The 18,798-nt window shown below is 50.9% G+C and overlaps 9 protein-coding genes across 9 annotated transcripts; 1 reads left to right on the top strand and 8 right to left on the bottom strand.

The window, feature by feature from the left end:
• Nucleotides 1-1,486: 1,486 nt before the first annotated feature.
• Nucleotides 1,487-2,990, bottom strand: PG994_001104 (uncharacterized protein; the record flags this gene model as incomplete). Its single annotated transcript, XM_066852513.1, has 4 exons — nt 1,487-1,606; nt 2,107-2,291; nt 2,344-2,707; nt 2,862-2,990. The coding sequence occupies 4 exons, from the start codon at nt 2,988-2,990 to the stop codon at nt 1,487-1,489; spliced, it is 798 nt and encodes a 265-aa protein (XP_066720654.1).
• A 564-nt stretch (nt 2,991-3,554) lies between these two features.
• Nucleotides 3,555-4,849, top strand: PG994_001103 (aquaporin-like protein; the record flags this gene model as incomplete). The annotated part of the gene is made up of 3 exons (XM_066852512.1): nt 3,555-3,901; nt 4,012-4,320; nt 4,606-4,849. 3 exons carry the CDS (start codon nt 3,555-3,557, stop codon nt 4,847-4,849), a joined length of 900 nt encoding a protein of 299 aa, XP_066720653.1.
• Nucleotides 4,850-5,448: 599 nt separating this feature from the next.
• On the bottom strand, nt 5,449-6,232 carry PG994_001102 (iron/manganese superoxide dismutase; the record flags this gene model as incomplete). The annotated part of the gene is made up of 2 exons (XM_066852511.1): nt 5,449-6,017; nt 6,097-6,232. The coding sequence occupies 2 exons, from the start codon at nt 6,230-6,232 to the stop codon at nt 5,449-5,451; spliced, it is 705 nt and encodes a 234-aa protein (XP_066720652.1).
• A 761-nt stretch (nt 6,233-6,993) lies between these two features.
• On the bottom strand, nt 6,994-9,724 carry PG994_001101 (spindle pole body component; the record flags this gene model as incomplete). The annotated part of the gene is made up of 4 exons (XM_066852510.1): nt 6,994-8,158; nt 8,265-8,959; nt 9,009-9,171; nt 9,231-9,724. The coding sequence occupies 4 exons, from the start codon at nt 9,722-9,724 to the stop codon at nt 6,994-6,996; spliced, it is 2,517 nt and encodes an 838-aa protein (XP_066720651.1).
• Nucleotides 9,725-10,423: 699 nt separating this feature from the next.
• On the bottom strand, nt 10,424-11,051 carry PG994_001100 (DNA replication complex GINS protein PSF3; the record flags this gene model as incomplete). Its single annotated transcript, XM_066852509.1, has 2 exons — nt 10,424-10,939; nt 11,010-11,051. 2 exons carry the CDS (start codon nt 11,049-11,051, stop codon nt 10,424-10,426), a joined length of 558 nt encoding a protein of 185 aa, XP_066720650.1.
• Nucleotides 11,052-13,163: 2,112 nt separating this feature from the next.
• PG994_001099 (uncharacterized protein) lies at nt 13,164-13,547 on the bottom strand (the record flags this gene model as incomplete). The annotated part of the gene is made up of 1 exon (XM_066852508.1): nt 13,164-13,547. The coding sequence occupies one exon, from the start codon at nt 13,545-13,547 to the stop codon at nt 13,164-13,166; it is 384 nt and encodes a 127-aa protein (XP_066720649.1).
• An 816-nt stretch (nt 13,548-14,363) lies between these two features.
• On the bottom strand, nt 14,364-14,903 carry PG994_001098 (uncharacterized protein; the record flags this gene model as incomplete). Its single annotated transcript, XM_066852507.1, has 3 exons — nt 14,364-14,525; nt 14,590-14,751; nt 14,820-14,903. 3 exons carry the CDS (start codon nt 14,901-14,903, stop codon nt 14,364-14,366), a joined length of 408 nt encoding a protein of 135 aa, XP_066720648.1.
• Nucleotides 14,904-15,701: 798 nt separating this feature from the next.
• PG994_001097 (uncharacterized protein) lies at nt 15,702-16,430 on the bottom strand (the record flags this gene model as incomplete). The annotated part of the gene is made up of 3 exons (XM_066852506.1): nt 15,702-15,753; nt 15,813-16,296; nt 16,376-16,430. 3 exons carry the CDS (start codon nt 16,428-16,430, stop codon nt 15,702-15,704), a joined length of 591 nt encoding a protein of 196 aa, XP_066720647.1.
• Nucleotides 16,431-17,012: 582 nt separating this feature from the next.
• Nucleotides 17,013-17,606, bottom strand: PG994_001096 (uncharacterized protein; the record flags this gene model as incomplete). The annotated part of the gene is made up of 1 exon (XM_066852505.1): nt 17,013-17,606. One exon carries the CDS (start codon nt 17,604-17,606, stop codon nt 17,013-17,015), a length of 594 nt encoding a protein of 197 aa, XP_066720646.1.
• Nucleotides 17,607-18,798: the final 1,192 nt, after the last annotated feature.

The raw sequence follows: 18,798 nt of genomic DNA, 5'->3' as shown, positions 1-18,798 counted from the left end.
AATTAATAAAAAATAAATAAGAGTAAATAAATAAAGATAACTAGTATAGGTTAAATAGTTAAAATAGGATGACTATTATAGGTTACGTGAAGATAAAATAACTAAGGGTTAGCAGCTCTTGGGATTTTAACGAGATCTAAAGAGCCGGCTCGATAAGATCTCGCGAGATCCTCGAGATCTTTAAGAACTAAAAGATATTAATAAAAGAGGGACTAGATATATAATAATAAGCGATTCCTTATATAATTATATAAACACTTTTTACTTTAATAATTAATTTAAATACTAATTTTAATTTATTAATAAAATAAATAGCCTTAACGACTTTATTATATAAATACTTTTACTCGACCTTTTATTACTACGTTACGACTCGGCTATTATATATTATATTAATAAAAGCGTTACTTTTATTACACGTTTAGATACGTTCTCGTATTATTAATATAAACCTCAGTACGTCTTACTAGGTTTCTTTTAAAACCTAGATAGCGTTCGTTATAAACGAGGGGTTCGTCGAAGCGAAGGGCGACTAGTAAAAGACGCTATAATATCTACGGCGAGATAGGTTATAATACGTGAACATATAAAAAGGATATAAAATTAAATAGCGAATCGGATAGAGAGTAATTTCAATTAATTTAAAGCGTTAATATTAAATTAATTTATATAAAAGTAGTAAGATATAAAAAAAAGTGGCTCACTTAGTAATATAATCGACTTAATAATACACCACGTTAAGTATTAGTTTTTTAATTATTATTATATAACCTTTTTAAAGGCTTTTATTAAATATAATATTAAAAATGTATATTTTTTTTACTCGCTTTTAGTATTTAAAACTAGTATTAAATAATAAAGCGCTTTTTAAAATTATTAATATTATAAAAAGATCTTTTATTAACGCTAGTAACTTTTTATATATAAAAAAAATATTATAGAAAATATTAAAGCTATTTTAATAAGTAAAGTTAATTATTAAGTTAAAAAGAAGTTAATTAATTAATTTATATATTATTTAAAAAACTAAACTATATAATTAATTTTTTTTCGAAATTAACTAATTTAATACTTATAATTAAATAAATAAAGCTTTATTAAAGGCTTTAAGCTTTAATAAATAATAAGAAAATAAATTTAATTTTAATAAAATATTTAATAACTTATTAAAAGTTTAAAAAGCTTAAAAAAGGTTAATTATTAAATTTTATATTAAAAGATTAATCTTAAAGTAAAAAACACGCTTTATAAAAATACATTATATAGTTTTAAACTTTAATTAACTAAATCGTTATTATATAATTAACTATTATAAAAGGGGGTGTTTTAGTTAGTGGTGCGCACGGTTAATACTTTTATACGATCTTTCTTTAACAAATATTAGACTTTCCCAACTCTCCTAACCCATACCTGTAATAGAAGACGATAGGGACGAGCTGGCCCATGGCCACGAACCACGGGTAACCCTACCACAAGGGGGCAACCCCTACAGGCCCCGCGATGGCAAGCTGCCGAATTGGCCGCCACGGGGCCCGCCACGGCCGCCTCGTCCACCACGGCTACCGCGACCGAACTTAACGACGCCGCCATATGGTTTACCGTTCAGCTGTAATGACAATATAAGTCAGCACAGTCATGAACGAGGGAGCAGTCATCGATGTGCAAAGGCATCGATATTAGGTGTCGGTCGCCTTGGAGTCAACTCGAGCTAGGCGACAACAACAGGCAGTCATCTGCTGTGACAAACATTTCGACAGCCATGGCATAACTGGCTTGGACAGTAGAGTAACCGGGAGTAGCTAACCATCACATAACCAGCTATCCCGTCTCGGTTATTCCCCCTCTAACCTATCACTTAACGAGGTTACCTGCATGTACTAGCGCACAGGATGAAGTTGGGGAATAAGCGAGGTCTTGTTCCTATTAGAACTTGCTGACCCATTCCCATGTACGTGTAGAGATGTGTAGTCCTTTACAGCAGAAGCGTTTGAAGCCGAGTACATCACCGTCATCAGTCGTTGTCCGCCCGCCGTGCAATATCAAGCGTTCAATCACCCACCGGCCCAGCAAGGGCCTTCTCAACCTGTACCTGGGCCAGCCACGCACCCCGGAGCCCTCCGAGTGGTCAACCCCGGCCTCGATGGGCGGGTTGCCAGGTGTGCGCGGCCCGTGGGTGTGCACACTCGCACTTCTCTCCAGAAGCAAGTGGTCCATGTCGATGTTGCCCATCGATGCGGCGATAATCAGTGTGCCGTAGAAGCTGCGGGGCTTATCTGCATAGGCGTTGATGTCTGCGCCGCCGTTTAAAAGTGGTTGGACTATGTGTTTGTGGCCGCAGCGCACGGCGGTGCACAGCAGCAGGTGAACCACATCCCCATAGCCATGACGAACAGCCACGCAAAGTGACGTTAACTCCCATCGAACTGGAAGACAAGTGGCCATTGCTCTGTATAAGCAATAATTTGAGGAGGGACAGATTGCCCATAATAACCGCGCCACTGAGAAGATTCTGTGCTTCGGCTTGGGCGTTGTCGATGATACTATCATTGCTGTTATCCCCAACGTCGCCGTTCTCCTCGTCTTCGGGATCTACTAAATCTACGGGCAGAACTTCCCCCGCAATAGACTTGTGTCGGCTTTCCCGTCGCTCCTCATCGTCGTCATCGCCAAGGAGGCTGGCTGTCCAACGTCTGGTTGACCCCGAAAACTACTGATACATGGCTTTTAGTCCCGGGTGCCGTTGCCGTTGCCGAGCGCAACTTGACTGCAATGATCTTTCCCCGGAGTGCGGGGAATATCCGGCGAGCAAGACCTGGGTGTGGCCAGGATCTTCCAATGTCGACAACCTAAGTGACATATACGGCGTGCAGGATGGCGCTGCCGAAGGCTCGATTGACGGAGCGCAGAAGAACCGCTTTCTGAATAGTAATGACCAGCTGCTCGATGATGAGGCCGAGCACCTCATCCGGCAACGCTTGTAGGCCAATCATGTTGCTTGGTCGCGGTTACTGCCTGATTTTTGGGCACAGTAGGCATCGACAGGGGCAACGCTGCGTATTGCGCCGAAATTTGCTCTGGTTTGCCCGGCCGGCGTCTCCGGATCCGAATCTTCGCGGCGCCTCGATCGTCCAGGACTCTCGGACGTATTGACCGTTGTATGGAAAGAAACCCCGCACCGAGTGGACAAGTAAGAAAGCCCGTCCTTATCATCATCGTTCTTGAAGCTTATGAATCGATTACTCATAGCCTTACCAAAAGCAGACTGGGGATCATACATCACTTGTATGTCATTGGCTTAGCAATTACTCGCTAATGCTGAGCTGAGGTTGACCTTGCGCCGGCGCCAATGTAATCTGCTGACAGCACCATTGAAAGAGCCCTGGATTGGGTGGGAACACTGGTTCTGGGCTCACCGGACAGTTCCTAGGAGGGCTGCCAGACGGCTCTTGCTCAGCTAGACCCCAAAATGCGATGTTCAATGAATATATATAACATGGACTTGACATATCCCGAACATGAACGATGCGATGCACACATATTCTCCTCCACCAAATATGACCAAGCAAGCCCAAATGGCCCCTCGTCATATAATGGACAACGTAGCAGAAGCCCGTCTCGAGACGGGCACAGCCAAACGGGACGTGAGTCCGCGAGCGCCTAGGGGTTCCTTGACATATGCGAAAGATCCAGCCGGGAGTGATGGCAACCACAATAGCAACAGGGAACAACTGGTACCGCAAGCGCTCGAAACCCATGGCATGGACTTCACGGGCTCCTTCGCTCGCAACGCCCGTCCGAGCATCGCCGTCCCGATCCGGCCGTGGTACCGGAGACGGTCCTATTTCACCGACGGCTGGACGGAGCCTTACATTTGGAAAGCCGCTGTACGTGCGACGTGCTCGTAACTCCGAGAAAGGGGATACACACCCCTTAATACCCACCCTTTACACCGCACCGTCACGTACTGACAAAAGCGCACGCACGCACGCAGATCATAGAATCCGTAGCCAGCTTCAGCGCTACCTACCTCAGCGCCCAGTTTGGCAGGACCGTGGCCAGCTCTTCTCCTTCCTCTTCAGCGAGTTCCCTGGGGGCCGGGGCCGTGGCCGGAGTCTGGACCGCCGTGATGCTGAGCACGCTGATCCTGGCGACGGCGCCCGCGACCGGCGGGCACGTCAACCCCATCATCACGTGGACCACGATGCTGTGCGGGCTGTGCCCTGTGCCGCGCGCCGTGTCCTACATCATCGCGCAGACCGCCGGCGCCGCGCTGGAGTGCGGGTTCTTGGTCGGTTCGTGGGGGTTTGAAAAGGCGGCTAGGTGCGTACCACACTGCATGCGAACGCACACATGAAACGGAGATGGAGGAAGAGAAAGACTAGGAAAAGGAGAGACTGGATAGCTTGGCCACTGACGAAGATCTCAGGCTTCATGGCGGTGGCTGCTTCTACGACCCGGCTGGCATATCTACGGGCCAAGTACTGTTGACAGACATATGCTGCGGCTTCATCCTGCTGTAGGTGTCCCTTATTTTCACAACCCCTTTTCTCATGGAGTCTTATCCCGCAGTTCAATGCAGTAACTCTACCTCTGACGGTGTTCCAGATACCTATCCTTCGGCGTCGGCCTCGACCCGCGCCAGGCGCAGATGTACGGCCCGGCCCTAGGCCCCATCCTGGTGGGCCTGTGTTTTGGCATGGTCAACTTCGTGACGACGGGGACGGCCCCGGGCTACAGCGGCGCGTCCATGAACCCGGCGCGGTGTTTCGGGATAGCTGTTGCTTCGGGCGACTGGTCGAGTGAGCCTCTCCTTCCACCCCCTTTCTTTACTGATCGCCAAAAGAGATGAATGACGGCGGAAGTCTCGATCGATTCCTCCCAATATAAATCAAGAAAAAAAGACTGACATGAAATACCGATATCTCTTCCAGAGCAATGGGTCTGGTGGGTGGCCCCTGTAAGTTTCTGTCCCCCCCTTCCCGGCTTTTCTTCTGCCAGTCCCACGCCAAGTATGAAGGCAGCGAGCACCGGAACCAGAACAGGGGGCTAACGCATTGTGCTTGTAAAAAAGGCCATCAGCGGTATCTTGCTAGCTCTGCTCTATAATCCGATTCCCCCGGGATATGCGGAGAAGAAAGATGACTAGCCATTCCTGGGGGAAAGGGAGACACACACACAGAGGGGAAGCACGACGGGTTTAATGCGGCATGTCATATATAGAAAGGTTTCACAATAGAACCGAGCATATAGCAGCAGACGGACGCCGCAGACGGAAGGATTGCTTGATCATAATCTCATTGACTACCTATCTCACCGCAAGTAGGCATCGACAGCAGGAAAGCTGCTCGACGCAACATAACGGGCAAATTCAACTGCTTCATTCGCTCTCCCCAACGCACCAAACCAACTACTGTACATTTTTGATCAGTCCTCCCCTGGACCTAGACCTTAGGCCTTGTCCAGACGCTCGGCGACCTTCTTCCAGTTGATGACGTTCCAGATGGCCTTGAAGTAGTCGGCCTTCTTGTTCTGGTACTGGAGGTAGTAGGCGTGCTCCCAGGCGTCGATGCCCATGAGGGGCGCGTAGTTGCCCGTGACGGGGTCCTGGTTGGCGCGCGTGACGACCTGCAGGGTGCCGGCCGTCTTGTCCTTGGCGAGCCAGGCCCAGCCGCTGCCCTGGATGCCGGCGAGGGCCGTGCTGATCTGAGCCTTGAGCGTGTCGAAGCTGCCAAAGTCGCGCTCGATGGCCTGCTTCAGGGCGCCCTCGGGCTCGCCGCCGCCGTCCTTGTTGGCTGGGGCCAGGTTCTCCCAGAACAGCGAGTGGTTGACGTGGCCGCCGCCGTTGAAGTTGAGGGCGGGCGCCATGGAGGCGGCCTTGAAAGTGTCGCCCTTCTCCTTGGCCTCGGCCAGGGACTCGATCGTGTTGTTGAGGTTGGTCACGTAGGTCTGGTGGTGGCCCTTGTGGTGGATCTCCATGATCTTGCCGCTGATGTGCGGCTCGAGGGCGCCGTAGTCGTCTGGTGGGGTAGTAGAGTTAGCTAAGATTTCGCCCGATGGTGTGTAATCATTGGAAAGGATGAATGGTGTTGTGCTTACAGGAAAGGTCAGGGAGTGTCGCCTTGCCGCGGGCGAGTGTGAGGGCACCGGCAGCGCTGGCGGGACGAGCTCCCATAGCTCCACGGGCAGCTTGGCCGGCCGTGCGGAGGGTCGTGGTGGGCATGCGGATCGGCATCGTGATGGTTTGTTTGTCTCTAAGAAGTGAGAGGGGTCCGAAAGTATCAATTGATGAGTTCGAGCTCTGTGTGATATGTTGTCGGTGTAATGAATTGGGTTGTCGGTGTGTTGTTGGATGTTTTATTTTGTCGCAGTCCAAAGGTTTATGATGTCAATAGAAAACCGTCGATAATTTGGAAGGGGGGAGGGAGAGCTGCGATAAAGCTCTTTATCTTGGTCGAGTCGGAAGTGCTCGGCTTCGGAGCTAAAGCTGTCGTGTCGGTCCATTCATTCTTTCGTCATGCGTGCCGTTGGGGCGCGTCCTCCCTTGTCGGCCACATCTACCGAGCGCTGCTTCAGGTTCTAGGCTGTTGATGTTTTCCTTGCATATTCATTCTGGCATTTTCTATGGACGCTGTCCCTTCCCATGCCGTAAAGATGACCAAAAGAGACTCAATGAAGCCTGCTGAGCTGCTTGGGCTTCGATTAACCTGATATTTACACAGAAATAGTAGGCCACCTAAAATAGCTGGAACCCCGCCATGCTGCCATGGTTTAGTACCCGCAACGTCTTAAACTCCCTTGGAACCCACCAAGTTTAGTCAATATAGCTTGTGCAAGTGTATCCGGTCTTGCCGTAATATCCTTATACCTACTATACACACTCCTATGTATTGACCAAGCCTGTTCACTTATACGGGTAATGTAGCTCTTTTCCACAAGGGGTACTAATGTTCCATTGGTATTGATTGACCAAGTACTGCATCATCGCCTGCCCCTTTATTCCACCTCCGCAAGCAAATCGCCCGAGACCTGCTCCCATTGCTCCGGCTGGTCTCTCCGCATGACCACATCGGCCTTCTTCCGCCGCTCCACCACCAGCAAGTCCGCGCCCTTCTGGAAGTAAGCAAGGAAACCACCCTTGCCGTCCATACGAGCCGTAATGCGCATGTACTTCTCGCCCTGATCTGTGCTCTTGGACATGGGAATGAACCGGAGATCGTTGTCGTTGCACCAGTCCTCGATCTCCTGTCGAAACATCTTCTCCGCTGGCTCCGCAGAAGGTCCAGCAACTTCGGGCGCGGCGGCTTTGCTCGGGTCGGCACGGGGTTTGTTGTGGTGGGAGCGAGATTTGGGCTGGTGTGCTGGCTTGCCGTCGGGCCGCGGCAGCTTGGCTTGGACGTCGGCCCCAAGCTCAACCGCCTTCTCCAGCATAGCTCCGCCCTTGTCGAATTCTGCCTTGATGCTCTCTTGGGCAGCTAAATCCTCCAGAATGTCCTCTTGCCACGACTGATACCACGTAACAATATCGTCGTCATTGGCCTCGTCGCTTGTGAGCCACTGGTAAAGCATCTCGTGCCACATGGGGAAGACCTCTGCGACGATGACTTCAGCAATCATCGACGGCGCGATGATGTCGGTCCATTTCATAATGCCTCGAAGCATAGGCATATAGGGGTTTTGGTCACTAGGGTCCACCCGAAAGTTTGTCCTCAAGTACTTGCCCATACTGGGGATAATGTGATGCATGACAAGCGGCTTCCACTGGTCCTGGGACTTGCTGGGCCGGAAAACATCCTTCCAATGTTGGAGGCCGGGCACTACGCCACGGTCAAACTCCCAGACGTCGATGAGTTGCCGGAATTTGCGTCGGATATCTGCCACCAGGCCGGTTCCCTTCGGTTCCAAGTGATGAACGGGAAGATGCTGTAGCCAAGGGAATACCCAGAGATGCGGAAGGTTATGCTGTTTCTTTCGGGGCTTCCAAGCGCTGATGGCCTCGTCCAGGCGGCGAACGACCTGCTCAAGTAGTTGCGAGCGGACAAACCCGGGGAAGAGCTCATCCCACTTCTCAAAGATCGCCAGTAAGGATGCCGGGTCGTACACGTCCCATTGCTGTGAGATTGCAGTAACCAGCTTGGGGAACAATAGCTTGTAGATCATACTTTCGTAAGGAGTGGTTGACTTCTGATGATGTCGATATGTGCCATCAAATTCCGGTTGCTCCCACTTAGCAACCGCCTTTCCGTTCGTTGCTTGGTTCTTCAAACCGAGTACACCCCCGGATATCCATAAGGTCGGAAGCGAAGTTCCCCAGCTTTGGGTCCTCCAGAGGCTGCCACCCCTGGACGGCTTCTCGCATGAACGGGTGAATGGCTGCTACTGCGATTCCAGCCAGCTCTTCGTTATTCGCGCTTCCCTCTGCCTCGGCTTTCCTGAGTCCGTTGATAACTGGATCCCATTCTTTATCCGCGGCAGCTTTCGTGATTTCGTCGAGGACCGAAGCGAAGATATTGAGTTTTTCAAACTCGGCTTGAGTTTCGTCGAGTTCCTGTTGGCGTTGGTGCGACTCCATGTCCAGCCAAGCCTTCCTCTCCTCGAGAGTTTTCCACTCTTCGACAAATGCCGTAAGATCTCGCTGTGCTCTGCCTGCCAGTTTCCGTGCCTCGGTCTGTTCCACGGTTTCTGTGCCAGCCGTAGGGGTCAGAAGGCCGGAGCCTGACGTCAACATCTTCTGGCCTGGCCCGGTCATGTCGAGGATAGGGGCGAAGGCATCCGGGATGTGCAAGCCCGGGGCGGCCTTCTTCATGTCGTTGACGGTGACATATTTGGTCTTTGGGCGTCGTGGGGTGCTGCCAACGCTGGCCGTTCCGCTGTCCAAGCCTTGAGTGCGCTTCTTCCTCCTCTCGCGTTTTCTCTTCTTTTCCTCTTCTTCCGAGTCGACTACCTCTTCGCCACGCATCCGCTTTTGACGTTTCTCCTCTTCTTTTCTCCTGCTTGGACTTCTCCTTCACCGCACCCAGGCCAGCACCCTGCGGTCGAAGTGTCGGTTCGATGATGACGTTTCGACCTTGCCCTTCAGCACCCAGACCCTTGCCTTCGACGTAGCCCATCTTGGCCATCATGCGGGCGGCAAAGGACTTGGCCTTTCCACCACCACCGCTCGTGCTGAAAGCACTGGGCTTGGGGGTATTCGACGCCACAGGGGGCTCATCCTTTAGACCTTGCTTCAGCACCGGCTCGGTTGCTGAAGATGGACAAATCCTCTGCCCAAGGGTGTGCTTCCGCCATATCGGGGTTTCACGAAGGACGGGCCTGAAGTAGAGGTTGGAGCTGCTGCTGTTTGGGTCTGCGCCGACGGGCGAAAGCCTAGCCCTATGCCTGGCATGGTATCTTCCTCTTCCTCTTCGTCATCTTCGTCGTCGATTTCGTCATCGTCATCGTCGTGGTCCTCGTCCTCGTCCTCGTCCAGCTTTTCTTTGCCGCCGGAGACAAATGACATGCCCTTGTGCCGCAAGTCTTTCTTGCCCTTCCATCGGCGCCCGGGACCGTCATCCTCGCTGTCGGAGCCGAATATACCCAAAGCCGCGCTGTCTTTCGCATTGTGGCCAGTGCGGCGGCGTTTCCGCGGATTGAAGTCGGTAAAGTCGTCGTTCTCGCTTTCGTCCGAGTCGGAAGACGAGTAGGCGGCAGCGTCGGCCTTGGAGATGTTGCCTGGATCGTGCGACATGGTTAAGGATGATTGAGCAATTCGTTTCTGCTGATCAGAGGAGGAATCAATCGCGAGAGCGTGCCTAATCGCGGTTGCTGTGACGAAAGCTCTTATCTTATCGGTGATCTATCACTAAAATGTGGGGTTGGCCTTGAGTTGGGGAACAGCAATGGCAAGAACCAGCTTCTCACCATTCGAGCTCATGCACGGCCATATACCAAGTGGTATTTACAAGGCACAATTTCCGCTTTGAATATTGTCGAGTTGGAAGTGGAATACTCAGGGACGAACTCTGTCCGGCAATAGGGTAACTACGGAAAGGCGTGTAGATACAAGCACGAGCCAGCATATTCAAAAATGTTTGATTAGGAGAAAGTCCCTACGAGTCTGACCTCGTCTCTCGAGTACGGTTTAACCTGCAACGAGTCTTTCTCATGTTCTCTTATCATTCATCGTGTTCTCGTTACCTTCCCTTCTTTCTATAGTAAGTTTATGTCTTGACGAAGCACTTCTCTGGAGCTGTATCGCATAGCAGGTATAATAAGAGACAGTCAGCTGCCAAGTTCCTCCAGCTACCACCCTCGAAGTTACATCATTCATTAAGATGTGGCGTTCCAGCAGTATGGTTTGACCTCCAGCGTTGTGACTCAATACAAATGGGCGAGCGTGGCTAATGGGCGCTACCCATAGAAGATCAAGTGTTGACTCTCGTCTGCTTCACTTCTTGACGCCGTCCATCCACTCCTTGCAAGCCTTGTTGCCGTCATGGGCCCGGCGGAACAGCGAGCGCTCCCACTCCTCGAGCCCGCTGAGGAAGCCCTCGCCGCGGACGACGTCGTCGGTGGCGCCGGCCTTGCGGGCGTGCAGGGCGGTCTCGGCGGCGCGCGTGACGAAGGTGCGGCGCAGGACGGCGCACATCTCGGGCTCCTCGAACAGGTCGAGCATGCGGGCCGCGAGGCCGTACATGTTGTGGGTCTGGTCGCGGAGGGCGACGGCGCGCGGGTCGGCCTTGAGGGCCGAGACGACCTCGTTGGACAGGGCCTTGGGCATCTCGAGCGTCAGGAAGGGCGCCGAGTCCTCCGGGTTCGACGACTGCGTCCGGCTCGACAGCGCCAGCAGCTCAGCCAGCCATAGCGGCAGGGACACGGGCGTCTGCGCTTTCAGGGCCTGCGAGGGGTTGTTGTCGAGGTAGCCCAGGTCGGGGACGTCGAGCTCGAATTTGCAGGGCACTTTCTGGATTAGACATTAGCTTGTGATGGTTCACGAGATTTCGAACCAGAAAATGCATGGAAACCAAATGTACCTCTGCATCCGTGAGAATAGCATCAAGGTCGTAGTATGACATCTCCGCGGCTTCTGGAATTGACTGGCAGCATCGCAAGGGGGACAATAGCCAAGCTGCAGTGATGCAATTCCAGGCCAGCGCCTTCCTTGGTGGGGTCGACGCGATTGTCTCGCGTCTTCCAGCAAAGGTGTCGAATTCAATTAAGGCAAGTGGGGGTGCGAGCAGTGAGTAATTCAAGCAGTGAGACCCAGGTACCTCAGACACCTGATTTTTGATTGGTCACCGTAGGCATTTCCGAATCAGCCAGGCCCCAGGGGCCCACTCTGGGAGGGTATAAATTCCTGACCTCCCTCCGGCCTTTTCAATTTTCTTTCCTTTCCTTTTCTTCTTCATACTTACCTTGCTGGGGCTCGGGGAGATCAAGTATTCCCTGGGCCAGGTTGAGGAACCTGCATTGCACAGCGCGGCGTTCTCTCTTCCTCTACTATCCTTCGGGATCGTAGTCGGTGGAATTTTTGATGTCATACTCTTTTTTCATCCTGATTTGGTGCTTCGCGCATCGTCATGAAGAAGAAGGCTTGCCCCAACCTCGTGATATTTCCCAGCATATGCTCTCCCTTGCCTTGGAGCCAAGCAGACTGGCGTACGTAGCTCAAGTAATGCTGGCATCATGGCGGGCATTCGATCAACGACAGACGTGCAGCGCATCTGCTGGCATCCCAGCCTCAAGGCTTTCATATCTTGAGATACCTATCTGCTGACACTGCTCGCCTGACCTGCCTTCGGTCATCGACTGTAATTACATATGTATGTATGACTATTAATTAATTCCATCATGCTCTTCTAACTTTTCCTCTAGCAGCGGTCCAAGTCCGTACTACCAAACGGTGTCATGCTACAGCGTCTTGTGATTCCCACGCCTTCGCATCCCATATCCATGCCACTCCATTGTCAAGATGCAGATGTTTTCACGTACTGGTCACCATCACAGTTGCCTGCCCTGCCTACCTTGGCTACTTGCCCGGCTCGTGTAACCGTTGTTCTATGCATTAGGCTGCGATATGTACACTAGAATTGCAGTTTATGTTCCATTGATATATACGGCGTCGCTAAATTTGATTTGAGCGGCGATTCCCGAGCAAACGACGGTACGTCGCTGTTTCGTGGCACGGCTTGCAGACACAAATCCCGAGCATGCTGCGACAACATCGCGAATTCGAGCAACAGCTTTTGCCATATCCCGGTAATCTTTTGGATGTAGGAAGTCTTTACTGTATAACCTCTGCCAGTGAAATATTGCGTTCCTCTCCATGCGGAATTTCCCTCGTGCTCATCAGCAATCCACCGTCCACGACGCCGCCGTCAAACCCAATCGGCAAGACAAACACACAATACAGCCAACCTTGCTACCAGGCAGACTACGTGCCTGGGAACTCGTTCCTACGAGGCAGCAAATCGCCAAAACTACGAGCATGGCGAGTCTCGCTCATCTGTTCATCCATCATCTGCCGGTGTCAGCAGAGGACTAGGTCGCGCATTCACACGGGGATCTTCCGAGCAGATATTTTAAATGACACAGCATTGATCCAATCCTGGAGTTACGTACGGGACGCGAGCAATTCCCACTGAACCGTATGGAGTTGTCAACAAATCCATGTAAGCCCAGAAAGTGATCACAGAACGAGTCTCGGTGCAAGACACCAGTTCGCAAAGAGTTCCTCCTTCCATGGCTGTCAACCTGCAAGCTGGTTTGGCAGTTCGCGGCGCTCCTCTTACCTTCTCTTCTTTATGCTCCTGCCTATCTCATTTCTATAACGCTCATGCCGGGCAGTTCCTTCCCGCTGTTGAATAAGTACTCGCAAGTCACCCTTCACTTCGAAGATCAAGACCGGATAAAAACACCATGTAGATCATACAGATGCAAGAAAATTTCTGAGGTACTGGAGCCATCTCAAGTACGATTTGTGGCTATTCTATTGATGACGACCAGTAGATTTGAGCCTGTAATTCGAGTCGTTGAGGCATCACGGCCTGCCCAAAGCGAATGACACTGCACAAGGGCATCGGAATGGTACATGAAAAAGACATATCTGTAAAGTCGTTGCAGCTTTTATAGCAATCATTTATAAATCTTAGTTCAGAATAACAGATAAATAGGCCAGAATCCAATATTTAAAGGTCAAGATCACTCGGTTGAAGGCCGCTGGCTAGGTAGGCATCTCGGATCTCTTCTTCTGAGCTGTGATGATACTGGATCGGGTTCTCGAGAAGGTGTTGGCGCCTCCAAGCCAAGCTTCTGTCGAGCGCCCGGAAGCTTTCAAGAGGGCTTTGGGCGATGATGTGCCGATAGTACGGCAGCATCCACCTGGGCTGCGATGCGAAGAACCTCAGGAGAGGAGTCACGGACCCATCACGCAAGGACCCGAGGCGGAAAATCTGTGCGCCGATAAACAGACGCCATAGCTGCCGCGCCAGGCTGTGGAGATACTTGGAGACCGCGGTCAGGATCGCTGGAGTCGTGCCGTAGGTTGTGCCTGCTCCGTCTGGGCTAGCCATAATCTTGTATCGATATCTGATGGACTTATGGTCAGGGGGCGGGGGTGTCGGGAAACACCAGGGGTCTTGATATTCCACTGGCTCCACGAGTCTTGGTTGACAGAGAGCTGCCTCCATGACCAAAATGACCACCTCAGGGCGAACATAAGCAAAAGTACAAAGGCAAAGCTAGAAGGGGAGAAGGCAGCTTACATCATAAGGTAGCCTTGTGAATGGCGAACAGCTGGCCGGCATAACCATCTGGACGTTAGTAGAGGGTTCTGGAGGCAAGGGTGGATTATCAACGAGTATGTTCCGTTGTCTCTAAGGACATGAAGTAGTTGGCGGAAGTGGTGAAAGACCACAAGTATATGGCATTGGCATGAAGGCCTGTGGCAACATGGGACCGACGGCAAGGGACAGAACAAGATTTTATAAGTTCGATGGACTGAGGGTGGTTTCAGGGGCCAGCAAACTGTGTCTCGTTACACGGGTGGCACATAAACCCAAGGCCCAAAAGTACCACAGTAGAATATTTTGCTCGGGCTGTAATATCGGTAGATTCGACACCAGCTTGCCTAATAATGGGTGAAGACTTGGAACAGAGCCAAATGCTTGTTTAATATATTGAATCAGAGAAAAGGCAGCGATAGAGCAGTGGCAGTGGCGCTTAGATACACGGGAGAGAGATGTTTATTAGGGGTCAGGAATGTGGTATCTTCCACAGGTAACACCAAGTGGCCTGCCTAAACTTGAACCGTGTGTTCAGACTGTGTGGATCGTTACGGCAGCAAGTTGTTTGCTCCGTCCGCAGAAACTGCATCGCTTTGTCATGTGCTATCCGGCCGAGAGACCAAGGAATACATGTGGGCAGGGGGCATCGTTGATATCGCGGGGAATGTTGCAGGTGCGTTCGAGCATGGCCAGGTCGTGATGGTGGATTTTGGCCATTTCTTCATCCTTGAGGCCTGAGCGCTCCGCAACGCGCTTCCAATCGACCTACGGTACCAACCGATTAGTTACTCACCGATGCCAGATAATCAAAATGCTAGCAAGGACATACCTTAACAGAGTAAAGAATGTTCGACAAACCGATCACAATCTTGAGGTCACGGCGTGTAATGAGAATGTTGTCCGGCGGGAACTTGCTAATGTAGTCGTAATGAGACATGGCATCAATATAATCGGAGAAGCCACCACGAATGGCAAGTGAGGACCAGTGGATCTGCGAGGGTGAGCAAATTCCACGATCCGGATGGGTTAAGGTTTTGAAGTGGTGAGTCCCAAAATTACTGCAACTTTCTCGAAGACGTCCCACAATCTGTCGAGAACGTCCATTTGATCGCCAGTGATGGGCATGGCGTTTTCAGGTGCCATCGTGCTATTCCAAGCTTGTGACTACCGAGATCGCGAGATGTGGTTGTAATCTTGTTGGCACGATAATTTGATATGTAGACAGTCGGAGTTTTTAAATGCGATTGAATAACAACAGAACACGTAAGTACGCGTTGTTGCTTTGCCAGTGTTCTGTTGCTGGGTCGCCTTTACCCTAGGATCCGAGACTCAGTGTTCCAGCTATGGGAGTGATGCCTAGAAAACAAGGAATTGCCACGACTGGGCCAACTGCTGCCACAGAGCCTACCATTGTAGCCTGCTCTTATGGCTCAATGGCCCGCCGACTGCCGACCGTCGACATATTAGACATCAGTGGATAAGTAGTCGGAGCGGCATCCCTTCCATCCTGTCCACTTACATCCTTATAGTCTGGTGCTTCTCTTTATCTAACATATGTTGACCATTTCCTATTTTTAATCAACCTGGTCGGTGGTTGCCCAGGGCGTATTATAGGCAATACTCCGATAACACCCAGTAGAGTTTCTACAGTGGTTATTTATCCTCGATGTTTTGGTCCTTGCGACATAAATACTAGAAGTCACAAGTTCTCAGTGCTATTAATGTTTAAGTCAGGGTATAGGATGGGATTATGTCTGCTAGTAGCAAGGGGTACTGCTGGTGGCGTCCAATGTTTACTGAAGGTAAACAACAGATGGTGAACAGCCATGGATAGTAGGTTCCTCAACTCAGGTCCTAACAACTCATTATCCCATAACGCCTCGGCGCGTCTCTCTCATGATGTTGTGTGTAGAAAACCTCGGGACCTGGCCACAAGTGTACTCAATCCTGCTCAGAGCCCTGCTGAGCGTTCTGCCTGGCAGCATCGATCTTGCTGGTCAGTTCGTCGTGAAGGGCGTTCCATAGGTTGGCAGGGGTGGCAGCAGGAAATACGGGGTAGATCGAGCCAGTTCGGTGACATGTCCGACATAGGGACCCCCGGCGCCGACGGTCCAGACGTCCGTCACGACCCACTCCGGGTGGTCGTCGTACTCGAGCTCAAAGGTGTCGTGTGTAGCGCTGAACCAGCCCGTGACTCGATGAAACGGGTTGACGACGCCGAAGATGGGCCACGAGCGAGGGTTCGGGAAGTAGGGGATCTGCAGAGTCATGTACTGGGGCGGGCAGGCGAGGACCCGGTAGGCCAAGCAGATCTTCCGGAACTCTGCGTCTCCGACCACGTAGAGGAACATGTCGCGGCAGACGCGGGTAATGAGGGGGAAGGACAGATCCAGGCCGGTGACGAAGGCGTATCCATTGGGCAGGCAGAGGAAGCTCTGGGGACCGCGAGTGAGAATGAGCATCAACTCGAAAATCTTGTGCCGGAGCTCGGTGGGTAGGGCCATGAGTCTGCCGGTTTGGCGAGGAGGCTGGGGGGCTGCGTGGTGGTGAGTGGTGATTAGCAACCACGACTCCTGAGACGCATTGGTGGCTTGGAGTTGTTCGGCGCGACTTACCTTGGACGATCTGAACGACTCCATTACCGCTGGGAGTGCTTCCCGCGTTAGACATGATGATGAAGTGATGGTTGGTGGCTGTTGTTTCTTGATGAATAGCCTGTGGGTGAAGCTTATTCTGTTGGTTTCTTGGGATGTTCTGGTGGTGCAGAGTTTCACGATAATTTCGAAACACAAAAAAGATTCTGTAGGGCTTTGATGTGCATTGTATTCACCTTTTTGCGGAGCACTTCACCCTCGCCGACCCCTGAATCTTCTTCGACGACTAGGTCTTGGCTCTACAGCACGCAACACGAGGATGACAGCCGGCGACTTTATACGGGGACCAGATAAACTTCGACATTGTCGTCTCAGTCACGTATAAAGCTGGATATTATCCAGAGTGCTTACCTATGAGTGTGGGAGACATGCCACTATGTTGGTAGATATAGATAGCCAACTATATTAATGATCCTCTATGCCTTAAACCAGACCCTAAGTTCCATTACCCATCTCGTACCTTCTCGCTAATACATGTGTGTTCCGCCCATGCCTGCATATGAAAGAAAAAGTCCCGGGACTAGGCCTCTAAGTAGCACAGATTATCTACACTTTGTATGGCCTCATTATTCCTTTTGCCCCCGCCATACATACTAGGTTAGCCCGGTAGAATAAAAGCAATCGCAAGGAGCTCGTCGCCAGGGAGGATGAGAGCCTCATCGCGTTTCGTTTTCAGAAGGCGGTAGAATTCGGTCTCTGGCTGATCGATGGTTCTCGATGGCAAATGCTCCATGCCAGAATGAGTCGGCCACATGCTTATCAAGAGGCGATTGCTCTCATCGAAATCGATTGCCTCCCGGAGAATTTCGCCGACATAGCTACTGGAGCCAAGCTGAACCTCGATGGAATCGTAGCTTGTGCTGAACCAGGCCGGCAATCGCTTCGCGGTGGCGTTCGTATGCAACTGATCGAGAATGAGGTTGTGCATTGCTGCTATGGGCAGAATACGCCGCCCGATCATAAGTTTGATGAGATTGAAATCCCGCTTGCGGTAGGCCAGGGGGAATATTTGGTACTTTTGCCGCGCGTAGTCTCGCATTTCGCGGCACACGGAAGCAATTTTCGGGGGCGAGAGATCCATATGGCGGATGAACACAAGGCTCGGGCCGCGGCAAGAAAACTTGTGGGTTCGGTTCTTCCACGTCAGGTCATAGATGTTGAACCGGATCTCAGGTGGCAGGCCAGCAAGCATCCCGGGGGCTTCATGAAAAGTACTAGTTAGCCTTGGTGCCCCTATAAAGTTGATCCATCTGGTTTTAGCATACCTTGAGGAGCAGCCATGATGCAGTGGTATGATTCTTGATTATCCTAGGCAATAGGATGCAAAGCTGACTTCGCGAGAGTTCTGTTAAGCCAGGTAAGAGACCGGAAGTCCGAAGTGTACTCTGTGGTAAGCCAAGTAATTATCAAGTGTCGACCGGTGTTCTGGAATGAAAAGAGGACATTCAATCTTTGAATATGTAGGATTTCTTATAAATAGTTGTGCCTTAGTTTCGACCATAACTCCATACACGCAGACCCCTGACACTATCCACTATTAGAACTCAGCTTTGTTACTGCCTTATCACTGCAGGGCAACTGATACAAACGGCACTGAAATAGGGCCATCGCTAACGTGACTGAGGAAATCATGAATCTGTAAGCCCTTTTGCCCTGCCCAGCCCCTTTAAGGTCAGTGGTCACAAGTAGTAGATGCTTGTTTACAGCATTCTTTGCCACAATATAATTCTTTAGGCATCCTACCCCACCCGGTACGAACTAGAAGCCCGCACTTAATGGCAGCTGAGGATTAATAGCGCATACTGTTTCCTATACCACCCCACGCTCTATAATTATACAGTTCCCTGGTCTACCACAGGTGGGATCAACTTCCTGTTCTTGTTCAGGCCTTAGTCACTACTACTGGGTATATTCGACGTCTGAACCAACGAGAACCTCTCGGTCATGTCGAGCGAGCCGAAAATATCCGAATTGATCGGTTGATAGGCCTAGGTTGTGAGCAATAAAGGAGCTTTGTTGGGGTAGATAGCAGTATGGAAAGGGGTAGGTGACATAGACAGACCAGGAAGCTCCCACGAATTACCTCAGGGATTGGGAACTCATGATCCTAGCCTTGGACAACATTGGCGGCATTGTTCCCACCGACCCAGGGGTTTTCCTTGGCGCTCCCAGGCAGCCCCTTTACCACCCAAAATGGAAGATTACTTGCAAAAGTTTGCAGACCTATTAGGCTGCGAAACCGAAGGTTGACAGGCTTTACTAGCACCTCAGCCCCAAGAGAATGTCGAGTTGCCTCTCAATACTGTAATACCACTTAGGTATGATACAGTTCGTCAGTATTGGTTATTTCGGCGGTCATTGGGGGGGTATGGTTTACTGATCAC

Source organism: Apiospora phragmitis (genome assembly GCF_038363925.1).
Source record: "Apiospora phragmitis strain CBS 135458 chromosome Unknown utg000002l:1.0-5516284.0:1.0-5523493.0, whole genome shotgun sequence".
NCBI classification, from domain to species: domain Eukaryota; kingdom Fungi; phylum Ascomycota; class Sordariomycetes; order Amphisphaeriales; family Apiosporaceae; genus Apiospora; species Apiospora phragmitis.
The sequence above is the reverse complement of the archived record's forward strand: the minus strand, read 5'-3'. Positions and strand labels throughout refer to the sequence as shown.